A 17,059-nucleotide genomic window follows, 5' to 3' on the forward strand; every position below is an offset into this window, starting at 1 on the left:
GAGTATGAATGCAAGAGAAAGTCAAATTGAGAAGCTTTCTCCATGCTCTGTCTCCTGACTCACCTGGGCTGGTGGTTCCTCAGCTCTTTCTCCACCGCCTCTCTCTCCTTCTCCCCATTCTCCTTGTCTACCGACTCATAGGTTGAGAGTGCCTTTTGCCGCATCCTGTGCCGTCTGTGAGGCTCTTCTGCACCTTCTCCTTTGGAGCTTGGGTCTCCTTCCCGGTTCCCAGGCCTGGACCCTCCTCTGTGACGTGAGCGGCGCTCCGTCTTGGCCCCGTTGATGCCTCCATTGCCTTCTTTGGTTTGGTGCTCAGCCGAGTGGCGGTGACTCCGGTGGCGCCGATGCTCCTTCTCGGCTCCTTCCTCCACAGAGCCCCGACGGTGATGGCGTCTCCCTCCATCCTGACCCCGGGTGCGCTCGCTTTTCCCTTCCTTCCCGCCACCTTCACCTTCTTTGCTGTGACTTCGGTGAGGCCGACGACGCTCCTCTTTATGGTTCGGGCCGGTGTCCCCATTCTCCTCCTTGGCCGTGTGGCTCTTCTCCTGCTCCCCTGTCTTGTCTTTCTCTCGGTGCCGGTGATGCTTCCGAGGCCCTTCTGTGCCCTCACTTGTGGGGGCTTTGGGCTGCTCCTCTCCTTCTTGCACATCACTGGGACTTAGCTTATTGATGTTGTTGTTGCTGCGCCCATTGCTCCGCGGCTCAACCACCAAGGGCCGATCCAAGTGCGTTTTCATATCTGGTCTGATGTGGAGGTTGGTAGCATAGCGCACTCTTTCTTCTGGGTCCAGCTCGCTATACAAGGCTTCACAGCTGGTCCGGAAATTGTGCATCCGTATCTGACTGGTCCTCTGTTCCCACACTGATTTTGACTTGGAGGCATTCTGCTGTTTGCTACAGAGGAGATGGGCAAAGAGAGGGCAGGAGAGAGAAAGAGGCAGAAACAAAGGGAAAGAAAGGAGAAGGTTGGGTAGACAGAGGAAGAAAAGCAGAAGAGGTTGTTACCATAAGGTTTGGATTACTCAACAGCATGAGAAGATTCAGGACTGTGAAGTCAAGACAAAATGGTTGCGGCACAATGGACAGGGATGGCTGGTAAAATATACAATAGCAGGGGAGATACTAAGAAAATTATAGCATCAAGATGGTCCTTCTTAGGACTTGGTGGAATCAATTGGTTTTGAGGACTCAGCCCTACCCAGAGAGCATGGTCCACCTGGCACAAAGAAAGCCAACTCCCACCAAAGCCGTTCCTCGCCACCTTTGTACCTGTTTTTTCTCCCTCATTAATCCATGAAGCAGCCCTATGACTACACGTCATCCATTTAATCTTAGTTCTGTTGACCAGTCAAGCTTGGAGGTCTTAGTTTATTCCAGGAGTCCTCAAACTTTTTAAGTGGAGGGCCAGTTCATGGTCCCTCAGACAGTTGGGATGAAATAGTCCAAAATTAGGGTTGTTGTTGTTGTGTGCCTTCAAGTTGTTTCAGACTTAGGTCAACCCTAAGTCTAAAGTTTAAGATAGGGGCCATGTCAAGGACCTTGGAGGGCTGCATCCAGCCCATGGGCCTCAGTTTGGGGACCCCTGGTTTATTCACTAGATTAACATCTCACCTTTTCTCCAACAAACTCAAGCTCTCCTTCCTCCCTGGCAACATAGATCAGGTTGAGAAATCAGAAAGACCGTGCCTTAGACAACACAGAGGCTGGTTTCACGGCTCTATATGGGTCCGTGGTGGTGCAATGGGTTAAACCATTGTGCTGCTGAACTGCTGACCTGAAGGGACGGGGGTAAGCTCCTGCTGTTAGCCCTATCTCCTGCCAGCCTAGCAGTTCGAAAACATGCAAATGTGAGTAGATCAATAGGTACCGCTTTGACAGGAAAAGGCAAGAAAACTGCTCCAAGGAGTCATGCCAGCCACATGACCAGGGGGTAACAACGCAGGGTCCTCGGCTTGGAAACGGAGAAGAGCACCCCCCCCCCCAGAGCCGGAAATGAAAGGAGAAGCCTTTGTCTTTGCCTGTGTATGTGTGTCTCATTGTAAAAAAGCATTGAATGTTTGCCTTGTATGTATTCTGTAATCCACTCTGAGTCCCCTCAGGGAGATAGAGCAAAATACGAGGGTTATCCAGAAAGTAGATTACGTTTTGGAATTAAAAATGAACAAAGTATAGGAGAAAACATTTACCATATGCAGTTGAAAGCCACACCCAAATACCACTTCTCAACATAGTCTCCATTGAAATCTAGGCACTTCTCATAGCGATAAAAGAGTTTGGAAAGACCTTCCTCACCAAACTTTGCCGCTTGGCTTGCATCCTCAACCAGGCGGGCGTCCCTTCCCGCAGCTGCGCATGTGCATGGACTCAACTTTCCCTCACACTCATCCTGTATCACTCTTCTGTTTTGCAAATGCTAGCAATGAAGCTTACGATGACCGTTTTTTGGGACAGGAAAGGTGTGTTTCTTGCAAAACCTTAGAAAAGCGATCCAGGATGAGCGTGAGCGCAAGCACATGCACAACTGCGGGAAGGGACGCCCACCTGGGCCAAGCGGCAGAGTTTTGTGGGGAAGGAGTTGCCAAGCTCATTCATTGCTATGGTAAGTGCCTAGATTTCAATGGGGACTACGTTGAGAAGTGGTATTTGGGTCTGGCTTTCAACTGCATATGGTAAATGTTTTCTTCTATACTTTGTTCATTTTTAATTCCAAAACGTAATCTACTTTCTGGATAGCCCTCGCATAAATAAATTATATTATTATAATATTATTATAATGATTGCTTTGATTACTTTGCAATTAAATGAAACCAATGCACAACAGATGAAATACACACATGTTGAGCTGTAGGACGAGTTCCCTTTCCTGTTATTCCTTAAGATCAATCAATGGTTTTTGAATCACAAGAATATTTTTTAAGGCTCAACTTCAACATGTACAAAGAAACATCACAAGAGAGTCATCAAAATAGAGATAGAGCAAAAAGCACTAGAAGGCATAGAAGTGGCATAAAACCCAGTTCTGACTGAAAGAGCAAGCATATGTCTTGCTGTTTAACAAACCAATTTTTAAAATCACTTTTTTAAAAGGTGAGATCTTAATTCACTTTCCATTATGCATTTCTAAGCCTGGGAGGATACTTCGATATAAAAGGTACAGGCAGGTACGACATAGTCCTCTCAGGATTGGTTCCAGTCATTAAATTCAGCTAGTGTAAATAATGGAGAATTTGGCTCCATCTTGTTCTTTGGAGATTGAACCAATATTCAGTAATGGTGCATTCTAGATGTGAAACTAGCAAGCAGGAGAAAATAAAATCTGACATATTTCCCAAGTGTTGGTTCATCATGGCACAAACATTAGTGGACTGGTGCCCAGTTTTCCCCAGGATGCCTTCTGGCATGATGTTAACTGTAAACATGACAAAATGCCATCCTTTTTTTTTCTATTTTGGGTGGAAAATTTGCACAACAGGCTTTTAGTCATTGGTTCACCTGGTGCTGTGTATATGTATATACAAAAGGGCAACGGAGGCTCCTTTATGCTTGGAGTCCAGGGGACTATAAGCAAAACTGAGCTGTTCCTAAAAGATTATGCAAGAACATAAAAAAGCATAAAACTTCAGGTTGTAAGCAGTTTCTAGTATGTGTTTTGGATTCTCTGTAAGGCCCGGGAAATGAGAAAGTCCTGGATTTTCTATAATGTGTATTTGCTCCAAGAATATTGTCCCCATAACAATTATGTTCCTTGACCTTTTCTGCATCGGTTGCACTTTTCTTGGTTAATATGATATGAATTCAGGGCTTCTCCCATCCCAAACTGATCTCCAACAAACCTGCAGCACTTCATCTGTTATCCTCAGTTTACAACTTTTATAATGTGCACTTTACCTAGTCTATTATGATAATATAGGATAATTAAAACATCAAGGTTATGATATGTTTTAATTTCATGTTTTATTAAGCATGTTTTTTTAGTTCTATAGGTTTTATTAAGCGTGTTTTTTTTAGTTCTATAGGTTAATGTTTAAAATTTTATATGTTTTTGTTTATTGATGTATTATCTGGTATTATCCCCTTTCGGGGGGGGGTGGAGGCGGGGTATAAATAAACTTCTTCTTCTTCTTCTTCTTCTTCTTCTTCTTCTTCTTCTTATTATTATTATTATTATTATTATTATTATTATTATTATTATTTTATTATGACACAGCAAACAAGATAGATATGCTGGATTTCATATCACAAAATCACAAGTCGAACACTTCCCAAGTGTCTAGGACTCTGATGTATTTTCGGATGATGCGTGCAGATCCCAGTAGGGTAGCCTCTTGCAGCAGGCAGATCGTAATTTTGTCAATGTCTATTGTTTCCAAATGCCAGCTGAGATCTTTTGTTACGGCACCCAGTGTGCCCATCACCACCGGAACCACCTGCACTGGTTTCTGCCAGAGTCTTTGAAGTTCAATCTTGAGGTCCTGATAGTGGCTGAGTTTTCTTGTTGTTTTTCGTCAATGCGACTGTCACCTGTGATGGCGACATCAATTATCCAAACCTTTTTCTTTTCCACAACTGTGATGTCTGGTGTGTTGTGTTCCAGAACTTTGTCAGTCTGGATTCGGAAGTCCCACAGTATCTTTGCGTGCTCATTTTCCAATATTTTTGCAGGTTTGTGATCCCACCAGTTCTTTCCTGCTGGGAGGTGGTACTTGAGGCATAAGTTCCAATGAATCATTTGGGCCACATAGTTGTGCCTCAGTTTGTAGTCTGTCTGTGCAATTTTCTTACAGCAGCTGAGGATATGATCAATGGTTTCGTCGGTTTCCTTGCACAGTCTGCATTTTGGGTCATCAGCTGATTTTTCGATCTTGGCCTTCATTGCCTTTGTCCTGATGTCTTGCTCCTGGGCTGCAAGGATCAGGCCTTCTGTCTCCTTCTTCAGGGTCCCATTCGTGAGCCAGAGCCAGGTGTTTATGGCCTTGATGGTGTTGCTTCCATTGAGCTTGCTTTTGAGAATTTTTCTGACCCTTTGTGTGTATTATTATTATTATTATTATTTGAAACACAACAAGATGAGTCCACAGCAGACAGTCTGCTGGCTGTTGAATTGGATCACACGTCGGACACTTCCCAGTGTCTAGGACTGTGTGATGTATTGGCGAATAATGCGAACAGATCCCAGTAAGGTGGCCTTCTGCAGCTGGCAGATGGTAATGTTGTTGTTGTTGTTGTTGTTATTATTATTATTATTATTATTATTATTATTATTATTATTATTATTCTGTCATAAGGTGTTGGGGCTCAGCAAGATGCTGGGGATTTCTCAGTGGACAAGGGGGATGATGGGTTTTCTACTGAAGACTCTGTATGTGATCGGGGTGAATTGCAAGAGAGAAGTTCAGGCATTGAATGAGGAGACACGGGATGTTTTGGATTTCAATGTTCGTTCCTTATCAAGAGGGGAGATGTCCAGGTCTCTTTGGAATCAGCCTTCAGCTAATGGGGAGTTTTCCCGCAATATCAGATTAGGTCTCTGCAGGGAGGGAGTGAAGGATAGATTAATTAGGTGGTCAGAGCGACTCTGTGGAAAGTCCTTGAAACCCAGGTGTGTAAGGCATGATCTCATGGCTTTCCTACTGCTTTTTTGGAAAATGCCCTTCTTTCCCTTTTTATCTGCTTTTCTTAATAAACTGTTGTAGTTAATACTACTGGCTTAGAGGAATGCAAAGCGGTACCTTTCTGCTATGATTTAAGAATGTATTTTCAACTCTGTAGTTACACACCTGGCCTTTGCACCTTTGCTGAAGGTTCACTGCGCATTGTAGGTCCACACCTCCATTCGAGGGGCACTCGGCACAGTAAAGGCTTTTGGTTTTAGCCAGACAACTTTCCAAATCCCCTTCCAGCTCTTAAGACTTAAAGTGTTGAGAAAGCTTTCCATCTTATAAGAGCCATATAATCCACATGATAATCCCATATAATTAGGTGTTTAGCAAGTTGTAGGACCCAGCAACTCATGTAAAAGATTATGGGAAGCGCATTTCTTTATTTAAGATCTTTGGAAAGCTGCTGCCCATCAGAGAAGACAATACACAATGAAGGACACAGAAAGAGTGTAAAAAGGAAGACAGACAGACACACAAACGGATCTCCTACCTTCTCCATTCAGGGGCAAGAAGTAGCATAGTAGAAAGGGACAAAGTACATGGTTTACATGAAGGAAGTCCTAGCTCTGAGGTTTCAAGGGAATGTAAATTAGATTTGAGGACGTAGGACATGAAGAGCAGGCAAACTAGGTCTTCTCAGCAAAGCTAAGATAAGGCCCTGGAATCCAGGTGCATTAGACATGATTTCATGGGAACCTGGATGGGCTTTCATTAAATGCCTTGGCTTCATGCATCTCAGAGGAGAAAACACTGCTAAAGGTGAATCATCCTCCTGTTCATGTTTCCAGGTTCCTGGTTCTTGAATTGTCAAGATTCTTGTTTTATGCTCCTATCTTTGCCTATGTCCCTTTGAAGAGTTTACCTAGGAGAGAGCCCTGTGTTCATCTTCTTCAAAATATCTTGGATTATTTCTATGTTTTTGGATGTCTTGGTTCTGAGATTTTTCCCTGGCATTTCTGAATTACTGCTATTGAACTCTGGCTTATTTCATATATTGCATGTTATATCCTGACTGTTTCTTTTAGGATTTGACCTTTTTCCCTTTTTAATATTCTTTCTTCAATAAGCATTTTATTACTGGACTACTGGCCTTGGGTGTGGGGCTAGGTGGGTTGTCTCAGGGTGCGACATCAACTTTCTTTCCCAGTGACATCACAGAGGGCCATTTCACCCAACAATAGCCAGTCTAGTGACATCACAGAGGGCCACTTCACCTAGCAACAGCCTTTGTGGGACAAACGGAGAAACATACATATATATGTATATACATGACAGACAGATAGACAGATAGATTTATCAATATTTAAACAAGTTTTAAGTTACTGTAACTCTTGAAAATTTGAGGCTGAAGGAAAATCTTATTGCTGGACCAGTGCTCCCTTTCTCCCTCACTTGAACTATAGACCTGTTGATTGGGAATAAACCAAACACATCACTTCGAATCAAGGCAGGTCACAGAACAAAAAGCGCAAAGACCCAAAAGGAGGAGGAACTAGACTTAAGGAGGGAGCACAGAAGGCATGCAAGCACATGGACAGATGTGGAAAAGACACACACACGAGGCCCAAAATGTCATACGACAGAACTGCTCCAAAGCGACTCACAAGCATCTACACCAGTGGTTCCCAAACGTATTTGGCCTGCTGCCCCCTTTCCAGAAAAAATTACTCAGCGCCCCCTGGAAAGGGGGCATGGCTTAGAGGGCTGGAGGTGGCTCCTGCTCAAGAGGGCAAGGCTGTGTCTCTCCCCAGTCCAAGATGCAGGGCTGGGAGGGGGAGATGGGCGGGGCCACAAATGGGAGGCCAGGACTGGGATGGGCGGAGTTATGAGCTCTGAGTCAGGGCTGAGCTTCTATCCCTGCCCGCCCCTAGCCCTGCCCTTTAGTCCTAAAAGGCCTCTCAGGAGAGGTATAGAGGCTCAGCCCTGTCTCGGGATCTTGGAAGGAGGCCCCGCCCCCTTCCCTAGCTCCGCCCTCTGTGTCCCAACAAGCGCCTCAGGAGAGGTATAGAGGCTCAGCCCTGTCTCAGGCTCTTGGGAAGAAGCCACACCCACTTCTCTAGCTCCGCCCCCTGTGTGTCCTAACAGGCGCCTCAAGTGCTCAGCCCTGTCTCCGGCCCCTGGGAAGAGGCCCCGCCCCTCCCCTGGCCCTGCCCCCATGTCCTAATAGGTGCCATCACCGCCCCCCCAGATCGCTCGTGCCCACCGGGGGCCGGTAATGCCCACTTTGGGAATCACTGATCTACACAGTGCTGCTGGCCCACTTTTGATTCCATCAAGTTTTCCACAATGAAGCAGATGATTTAAGTGAAGGAGGGAAAAGGGGTCGGGGAGCAAAGGAAGGAGAATTCCTTGTATACGTATATGTAGATCATATCGATATATAGATGATATATCATTAAATCCATTTACTGCATATTGTACACAGAGGGGCAACTCACGGTGAATTTACGCTGGAGACCGACGAGCTGCGAGAAACAGTACCTCGAGTTTGCTTTACAAAACTGCACATGCAAGAAACAGAAGAACAAAAAAGTGAGAGAAGGGGCAAAAGAAACAGGAAGCCCGAATCGGGACTTTAGACTCGGAACAAGTTTGATCCAGGGCATAAAACAAAAAGGAGCACGCTTCCACGAAAAGGTGGGACACCATCTGCTGTTTGGAGAAATGGGGGAAAGACAAAGCCAAGGAAACTAAGGAAACTTTAAAAAAAGGAAACAGGGCAAAGGTGGACATGAAAACCAGTCAGGAGATATCAAATTGAGATACTTCAACCACATGTAGACCATTGACATTCCTACTTAAAACAGACAAATGCCATCAGAGACCTTTGTGGCTGGGGTTGCAGGACATGCTCAAGTGCAGAGGTTTTCACTGAGAGCTTGGGAGATGGACTTCAATTCCCATAAGCCTGCTGGAGCAGGATCAATAGTGAAGGATTCTGGAAGCTGAAGTCCAAAACATCTAGAGCCACATCTCAGAGGCATTGCTCTAAAGCAGTGGTTCCCAACCTTAATTTGACCAGGGACCACTTGACCAGGGACCACCTTGACCAGGGACCACCTTGACCAGGGACCACATTGACCAGGGACCACCTTGACCAGGGACCACATTGACCAGGGACCACCTTGACTAGGGACCACCTTGACCAGGGAACACATTGACCAGGGACCCCTTTCACCAGGGACCTCTTTGACCAGGGACCACATTGACCAGGGACCACCTTGACCAGGGACCACATTGACCAGGGACCACCTTGACCAGGGACCACATTGACCAGGGACCACCTTGACCAGGGAACACATTGACCAGGGACCACTTTCACCAGGGACCTCTTTGACCAGGGACCACATTGACCAGGGACCACCTTGACCAGGGACCACCTTGACCAGGGACCACATTGACCAGGGAACACATTGACCAGGGACCACTTTCACCAGGGACCACTCTCCAACATTAGTACCAAAGAGGAGGAGAAGCAGCAGTCAGGAGGCTTGTTGACATGCCTCTCACGGGCAGTCAGCCCTTCCCCTACCAACATCCCCGTTGCCTCCACTATAAGAGGGTTTCACAAGACAAGTCGATCTCCTTGCAACAATATAGTAATGATGGGGCCGGACCATATTGTAGTTCTTGGGGACCTCTGCTTATGGAGGAAAGGGGGTTTATATCCTCCTTGGTTCAGATTCGCCTTGACAGACTTTCATGACAGCTGGCCTCAACCTTCAGTGAACCTCGCTTGGAATTTCTTCACATCCCTTGTGGAGGTGGAAAAGCTCAGAGTTACAAATATGCCCCTACGAAGTTTATTATGCGCAAGTGACATTGCATTTATTTTTGAAATAAAGCTATCCAAGGTCAATGGTCCCATAAGGATCCCGCTGCCCCTTCTCTTCCCAGGTCAAGACCATTCTTTATTTACTGGTTGTAGTTCTATACTGACCAAGATCCGAAGTCCTCTGAGGGGTTTCTAAAATAAAGGCCGAAAGTCTAAAATACAGAAATGTAACAAAGTGGTATAGTGTCTAAGTCAACTCCTGTGTGAAAACAAAGTTGGCCCAAAACAAGAGCAAAGGTCTACGAAGGACTATGAAGCCTCCCCAAGTGATGTAGCAGGGGCCAGAAGTCCATTGTGACCTGTTCAAAGCACGACTTGCCTCTTCCAGTAAAGGCAGTGAGTCTGGCAGATGGGACAGAGCCTACAGAAACATTGCTGGTGGCCACATGTATCCTCAGTATCGTTGGAGCTCAGCAGCACGATTTCTCAGAGGATGAGGGGGATTATGGGTTTCCCACTGAGGAGGATGTGTGTGATGAGAGTGAATTGCAGGATGTTTTGGATTTCAATGGTAGTTCCTTAGCAACAGGAGAAAAGTCTTTTTTTTCTTGGGAATCGGCCATCAGATGGGGAGTTTTCCCGCAATATCAAATTAGGCCTCCGCACAGAGGGATTGAAGGATAGATTAATTAGGCATTCAGAAAGACTCAGTGAGAAGTCCTTGAGATCCAGGAGTCAAAGGCATGATCTCATGGCTTTTTGGTCGGGCCTTGGATTAAATTAAGTGATGTTTACATGGTGTCTTCAGAGCAGTTCCTGTTTCAGTTCTCCATTCTCCAGGTCATGATTGAAAAAAAATTCCTGGATTTATGTCGATGCTCTTGACTACCTTGATTTCATATACTTTGCTGTTTTGGACAACCAATCTTTTGTATATGGACAACTGCTATTTTATAGTTCCTTTTCTACAGCTTTTTGGGAAATGCCATATCCCCCTTTTTGTACATGCCTTTCCTAATAAATAGAATACTGGACTATGGTGTGGTTCTGGGTGAAAAGTTATCTCATGGCTAGAGTTCAACAAGTATTACAATTTTCCCATTTCGGGAAATGGGCCAGGCTGTGGCTCAGGCTGGTTAGCAGCCAGTTGCAATAAATCACTCTGACCAAGATGTCATGAGTTCGAGGCCAGCCTGTGTTGGGGTGAGCACCCAACAATTAAAAATAAAATATAGCCCCTGCTTGCTGCTGACCTGAGCAACCCGAGAGATAGTTGTATCTATCAAGTAGGAAATTTAGGTACCACTTATATGTGGGGAGGCTAATTTATGGCACCATAAAAATCACCCAGCCACCGTTGGAATGAGGAAGTGCCATCTCAGTGGATGATGAAGCAGCTGCTCTCCCTGTGGCCAGAATCAAGCTGGAAGCTGGAAGCTGGAGAAGGTTTAAATTGCCTCTGTATCTGTCTCTGTCTCTGTTCTATGTTATATGGTATTGAATGTTTGCCTTATATGTGTACAATGTTATCTGCCCTGAGTCCCCTTCGGGGTGAGAAAGAAGGGCAGAATATAAATATTGCAAATAAATAAATAAATAAATTTCAGGTGTAGGCAATAAAACGTATGAGATGCCATACTGGACAGGCATAATGGAACCTGTGGCCAAAGACAATGAACTCATTAGTCACTGGGTTGCCAGCCAGGACTTGAGCAGAGGTCACCAATCTATCTAGATTTCCCCAACTTTCTCATGGGTTTCATTCCTTTCATTGAAAGCGAGTCTTAGGTCATATCGATAACTGCACATGGCACCAAGCAGTTCTTACAAAGGATACAAACATGTGAGAACAGTACTGACAAACACACAAGGGACCTAAGCAACCACAAGTGAAGGGTGCAATGCATGTTGTAGAAAGCTCCCCATCTGAAGAGCGGGATGAAATTGAGATGGACGTTGCACAAAAAACCCCTAATCTATGCAGACTCCGGAGAACACTACCATCGTTATCCATCCTCACATGTTCTACCACAACTGTAGACCCCTCTGAACTACAGTCTTTCATCTGGCCTAAACCAGAAGTCATCTGAAGGCCAGTCAAGCTTGAAAAGAAACAAAACTTGACCCCATAAAGATAGAGGAAGCCACAGTTAATGGGAGAATCGTGTACTGTGAAGATCTCTGGGGACACAACGCTTTCTCTTAGTGCTCAGAAGAACACATTCCCTTTTTGGGAGGGGGAAGAAGGTTCTGAAGTTTGCATCAACGGTTATGTGAGTCCTACCTCTGACCTAATGTTAGGAGCAGCCTTGCTCCCTCATTAGAAAGGAGTGGATGAAACCGAAGCAGACTAGAAAAGCAAACTCAATATATTATAATCCAGACTGTTCAGAGTGGCAGCCAAGCACAATCAGATAAACAAGACTGCGCAACGTCCCATGCACATGGATGCAAATACATGTAAGAAAGACTCCATGTGCGATGAGAGGTAAGCTAGAACGTCCCCATGGACACTGCGGTGCTCCTGTTACAGTGAGGACATAGGAAATCGTTCCCAAAGGAGACAGCAATGGTTGGGTTTCCATGAGAAGGGGCCCTTTTCAAGAAGTGGAATTCTGCTATTTGAATAACACTTCTCCCTCTCCTGCACAGATCTATGCTCTTTCCACAAGATGTTGAAATGTGTGGATGTAATGCATTTCTTGACTTGTGAAATTAATTTTTTTCTCAGAACATAACAAACTGGGAGTGGTGGGGGTTCACAACAAACAACAAATAAATTGGCATCGCATTTCTTAAGTAATAAAATGAATCCTTACGCTGCTATGGAAATGTTAGCTGCCGACAGAGGACTGACGTCTGCTACCTCCTTGGCCTTCTGCAGAGCAAGCTTTTGGTTGGTGGCTTCTTCCATCTCCTCCTCGTCCTGTTTAGAAGACAAGGGCACAGTCCAGAGCCTATCATTCAACGGAGTCTTGATTCATTCATTTTAAAGAACTTGATTTAATATTAAATCTGTAACTTGCCCCGTTCATTAAGAACCTCTACTCAGAAAGAAAATCCCTCCACTCATACTTTTCAGATTATATATGTATACAGTAGAGTCTCACTTATCCAACATAAACGGGCCGGCAGAACGTTGGACAAGCAAATATATTGGATAATAAGGAGAGATTAAGGAGAAGCCTATTAAACATCATATTAAGTTATGATTTTACAAATTAAGCACCAAAACATCATGTTATGCAACAAATTTGACAGAAAAAGTAGTTCAATATGCTGTAATGCTATGTAGTAATTACTGTATTTATGAATTTAGCACCAAAATATCACGATATATTGAAAATATTGACTACAAAAATGCGTTGGATAATCCAGAATGTTGGATAAGTGAGACTCCACACGAGGGTTATCCAGAAAGTAGATTACGTTTTGGAATTAAAAATGAACAAAGTATAGGAGAAAACATTTACCATATGCAGTTGAAAGCCACACCCAAATACCACTTCTCAACATAGTCGCCATTCAAATCTAGGCACTTATCATAGCGATGAATGAGCTTGGCAACTCCTTCTCCACAAAACTCTGCCGCTTGCGTCCCCAAAAAGTATAGGAGAAAACATTTACCATATGCAATTGAAAGCCACACCCAAATACCACTTCTCAACATAGTCGCCATTCAAATCTACGCACTTATCATAGCGATGAATGAGCTTGGCAACTCCTTCTCCACAAAACTCTGCCGCTTGCGTCCCCAAAAAGTATAGGAGAAAACATTTACCATATGCAATTGAAAGCCACACCCAAATACCACTTCTCAACATAGTCGCCATTCAAATCTAGGCACTTATCATGGTGATGAATGAGCTTGGCAACTCCTTCCCCACAAAACTCTGCTGCTTGTGTCCTCAACCAGGACAAGCGTGGGGGAAAGTTCAGCTCGTTTTGGCGACGATGCGCAGCTGCGGGTAGGGTAACTGGCTGGTTGAGGACGCAAGCGGCAGAGTTTGGTGGGGAAGGAGTTGCCAAGCTCATTCATCGCTATGATAAGTGCCTAGATTTGAATGGCAACTATGTTGAGAAGTGGTAATTGGGTGTGGCTTTCAACTGCATATGGTAAATGTTTTCTCCTCCGGTATATTTTGTTCATTTTAAATTCCAAAACATAATCTACTTTCTGGATAACCCTCGTATATGATCTTTTCATCTACCTAATATGATGCTGACTATGATGCTGAGTGTTGTAGCTCAGCAAGCACCAGAGGATTGTTCTGAAGGGTCAAAGAATGAGAGGGACGATGGGTTTCAAAGTGAGGAGTCTGTGTGTGATCAGAGTGAATTGCAGACCTTAGATCAAGGACGTTTTCATCCGACACAGAACAATTGTAAAAGAGTGAAAGGAACTTCTCCGGAGGGTGATGTTGCCAGTTTCCTCTGATGAAAGAGGAACAGTGCCAAACAATCTCTCCTCTGCCAACCCCTGCTGGGAACTTCATCTCTTTTTCTCTCTCTTTTGCTTCCACTCACCTTGGTCAGCTCTTGTGCATTGGCAAGGTTGTCCACCGCAATGGCCAAGAAGACATTCAGGAGCGTGTCTGGTTCAGCTGCTAAGGTTCTTAAAGGCATCTTTGCAGACGCTGAGTTAAAGAGATGTTTCCATGCAACACAACACACAGCGGTCCCATGCAACACAACACACTGTTGTGGTAATCTCTGAGCGGTTAGACTCAATTTAACCCTCTCTGGGAGAGATTCCACCAAAATGCAGCAGAGTAGCAAAAGCAAAAGCTTTCAAATGCAACACTTACACGGGGTGAGCAAAGAGAAGCCTTTCAGCTTAGGATGGCAATCGATTGCAGAGTCTCAGTAAAAGTTCAAAAAGTATTTATTCAGGTAAAAATAATTCCATTGTAGATAGAAAGGCTTGGGAGCTGTCCAGTCTACTCTAGACTGGTTTCTAAGGAAAAATAAGAAAGGAAAAATAACAAACATCTAAATAGTTACAGCTTGCCAGGAGAGACAGCAAGATGCTGCTTGTTAGCTTGAAGAACAAATGGAGAAGAGTGAACCAAAATGGTTCCAACCTCATGGTCCATTTTATTGGGGCCATAAAAGACATTCTGACCAATGGGAAGTTAGTGTCCCTGGAGATTCACATTTCTACTAACTTCAAAGTAAGGGATGTGACGTACACAGGATAGAGTGAAACGCAGTAAAGCCTATCTAGGCATGCTTTGGAAACAGGGAAAGGATTCCCTCAATCTAACTCTATCATCTATCTGACTACATCTAGACTTGAGTAATCCAGGGTGATTCCCAACACACACAGCCGTCCAAACATTAGTCAATATCTCAGAGAGTATGATCTAATGGCAGGAATTATGTACAATTATATTATATTATATATTATTATATTATATTATATTATTTATAAAACGTGGCTTATGGGAAAAGATGTATATTGTTGGGGCTCAGCAGCAAGATGGTAGGGATTTCTCAAAAGATTAGGAGGATGATGGTTTCCCACTGAAGAGCCTGTGTGTGATCAGGGTGAATTGCAGGCCTTAAATCAGAGTGAGACAGAGGATATTTTGGATTCCAATAGTCATTCCTTAAAAACAGAGGAAAAATCTTTTTCTCTTGGAAATTGGTCTTCAACAGATGGGGAGTTTTCCCACAATATCAGATTAGGTCTCCGCACAGAGGGAGTGAAGGATAACTTAATTAGGCATTCAGAAAGACTCCATGGGAAGTCCTTGAGACCCAGGTGTCAAAGGCATGATCTCATTGGATTCTTGTTTGGGGTTGGTTTAAATTAAGCAATGTTTACTTGGTGTCTTCAGAGCAGACAATGTTGCCATAGATTCAAGTTTCTATTTCAGTTCTCCAGCCCATGATTCAAGTATCCTGTGTTATCCTATGTTCCTGAAAGAGTTTTGCCTTGGAAAAAGTTCTTGTTTTTCATGCTTATTGATTTATGCCTATGTTCTTGACATCCTTGATTTCATGTACCTGCTTTAGTTAGAATACAGGACTCTGGTATGGTGTTGGGTGACTGCAACAGATATGCAATTCTTTCTTAGAATTAAAAAAAAATAAGCTTCCGCCACCACCCAAACCCATATAGACGCCCTCAAGGGTGATCTAATTTGTATTTATGACAGGGAAGGAGTCCGCAACGAAAACATTCCACATAGCAGGGCATCTGTTTAAAGCCCTCCAGAGAAAATGGGTCCATCACCTGTCCAGGTAGTCTCTTCCACAATTGAATAGCTCTTATCATTAGGACATAATCTCAGAGGAATCTTTCTTTTTCTTCTCATTTGAATGCATTTGATTCATGTCCTAGTCTCTGGAGTGGCAGAAAACAAGCTCACTCCATCTTCTACATGACATCCTTTCAAATATTTAAAGATGGCTGTCACAACATCTCTCAATCTTCTCCAAGCTAAACAGCCACAGCTCCCTGAATGGTCTCAATCTTTTCCAAGTGCAATCTTCTCCATGTTGAAAGTGTGGTCAATGATCAACATATCTGGGTGCCAAAAAGTAACAAATATTTGCCTTCAAAAGGCCAGTGCCTTCTGATCTAGGGCAGCTCTGCATTGAGAATATTTGTCCAGATGGTGCAATCTGTGGTCCATCAGCTATAAAGAGATGTGCCAGGCTAGGACAAACAGATGGCTAACCCAAGAGACTTTCCTGAATGATGTAAAATGAGAGAAGGCTACCTCCTTCATTCCATACCCAGAAGCTGATTGGTTAAACTTTCACTCTGGTTATCAATCTGAATATTTTACCATACTGAGAACAGCATGTTATTCATTGCAGTGTGTTGTGAATCAGCCTTTGTGTGACTCTGATGAGGATTCTGGGATGCAGTTTCAAGATGATGGGATTTAGGTTCAGGATGAGTTTCAAGACGACTCTGATGGGAATTATGGGATTCAAGTGCAGAGCATTTCTGCTGTGGGAAATGAGGAGCAGGGAGGCTTTCCCATGGGAAGAAATGATGTTGTTACTGATGATGGTTTTCAGGTGCAAGAAGCAGAAAGGGAGAGCAGTTCCCAGCTTCAGTTTGATAACACTAACGAAGCCCGTGGCCTTGAACACGAAAGTGATGAGGCCGCTTCTTTATATCGGGCTAGTTGTCTGGAATTTTGGGGGTTGCGCAGAAGTCTCAGAATAGCAAATAAAAGGGAAGTCAAAGGGCAAAGAAATGCCTTCATGTTATGCTATTAAAACAGTTTGCAGAGAGGGAAATCTTTGTCAAAGCAATTTCCTCACTTGAATCAAGAACCAAGTCTGCTTCCCTGTATTATCTTGTAGCCTGGATGTATCCTCGTTTCTGAGACTTTGGCTTTGTTTTAAGGATCTTGTTTCATGCCTAATGTTTCCATGGATTTGTTCTTACAGCCTTGTTTTTGTAAATATCTTTTGGAACTGAACTTTTACCTTTTATGAGCTATCTTTTCCCTATTTTCTAATAAATTACAAAAGACTACAATCTGTGTGCATCCTGGTGTCTTTAGCAAGGTGAAGCTAACCTGAGGTGCGACACAGTGGTTCCCAAGTTTTTGTTAACCAGGGACTCCTTGACCAGGGACCACTCTCCAACATTAGT

General features: G+C 44.0%; 1 protein-coding gene across 10 annotated transcripts in view; it reads right to left on the reverse strand.

The window, feature by feature from the left end:
- Window positions 1-17,059, reverse strand: part of cacna1b (calcium voltage-gated channel subunit alpha1 B) — a 250,165-nt gene that overhangs the window by 76,257 nt on the left and 156,849 nt on the right. For 6 of the 10 annotated variants that reach the window (XM_062960066.1, XM_062960064.1, XM_062960062.1 and 3 more), the window contains 4 exons: window positions 13,963-14,030; window positions 12,255-12,361; window positions 8,099-8,161; window positions 64-894 (listed from right to left, as the gene is read on the reverse strand). In XM_062960066.1, the coding sequence (XP_062816136.1) occupies window positions 64-894; window positions 8,099-8,161; window positions 12,255-12,361; window positions 13,963-14,030 (1,069 nt within the window). The remainder of the gene's footprint in view (window positions 1-63; window positions 895-8,098; window positions 8,162-12,254; window positions 12,362-13,962; window positions 14,031-17,059) is intronic. The other 4 variants (XM_062960070.1, XM_062960067.1, XM_062960065.1 and 1 more) reach the window with 1 other exon arrangement.

This window comes from Anolis carolinensis, unplaced genomic scaffold (genome assembly GCF_035594765.1).
Source record: "Anolis carolinensis isolate JA03-04 unplaced genomic scaffold, rAnoCar3.1.pri scaffold_7, whole genome shotgun sequence".
Lineage (NCBI taxonomy): Eukaryota > Metazoa > Chordata > Lepidosauria > Squamata > Dactyloidae > Anolis > Anolis carolinensis.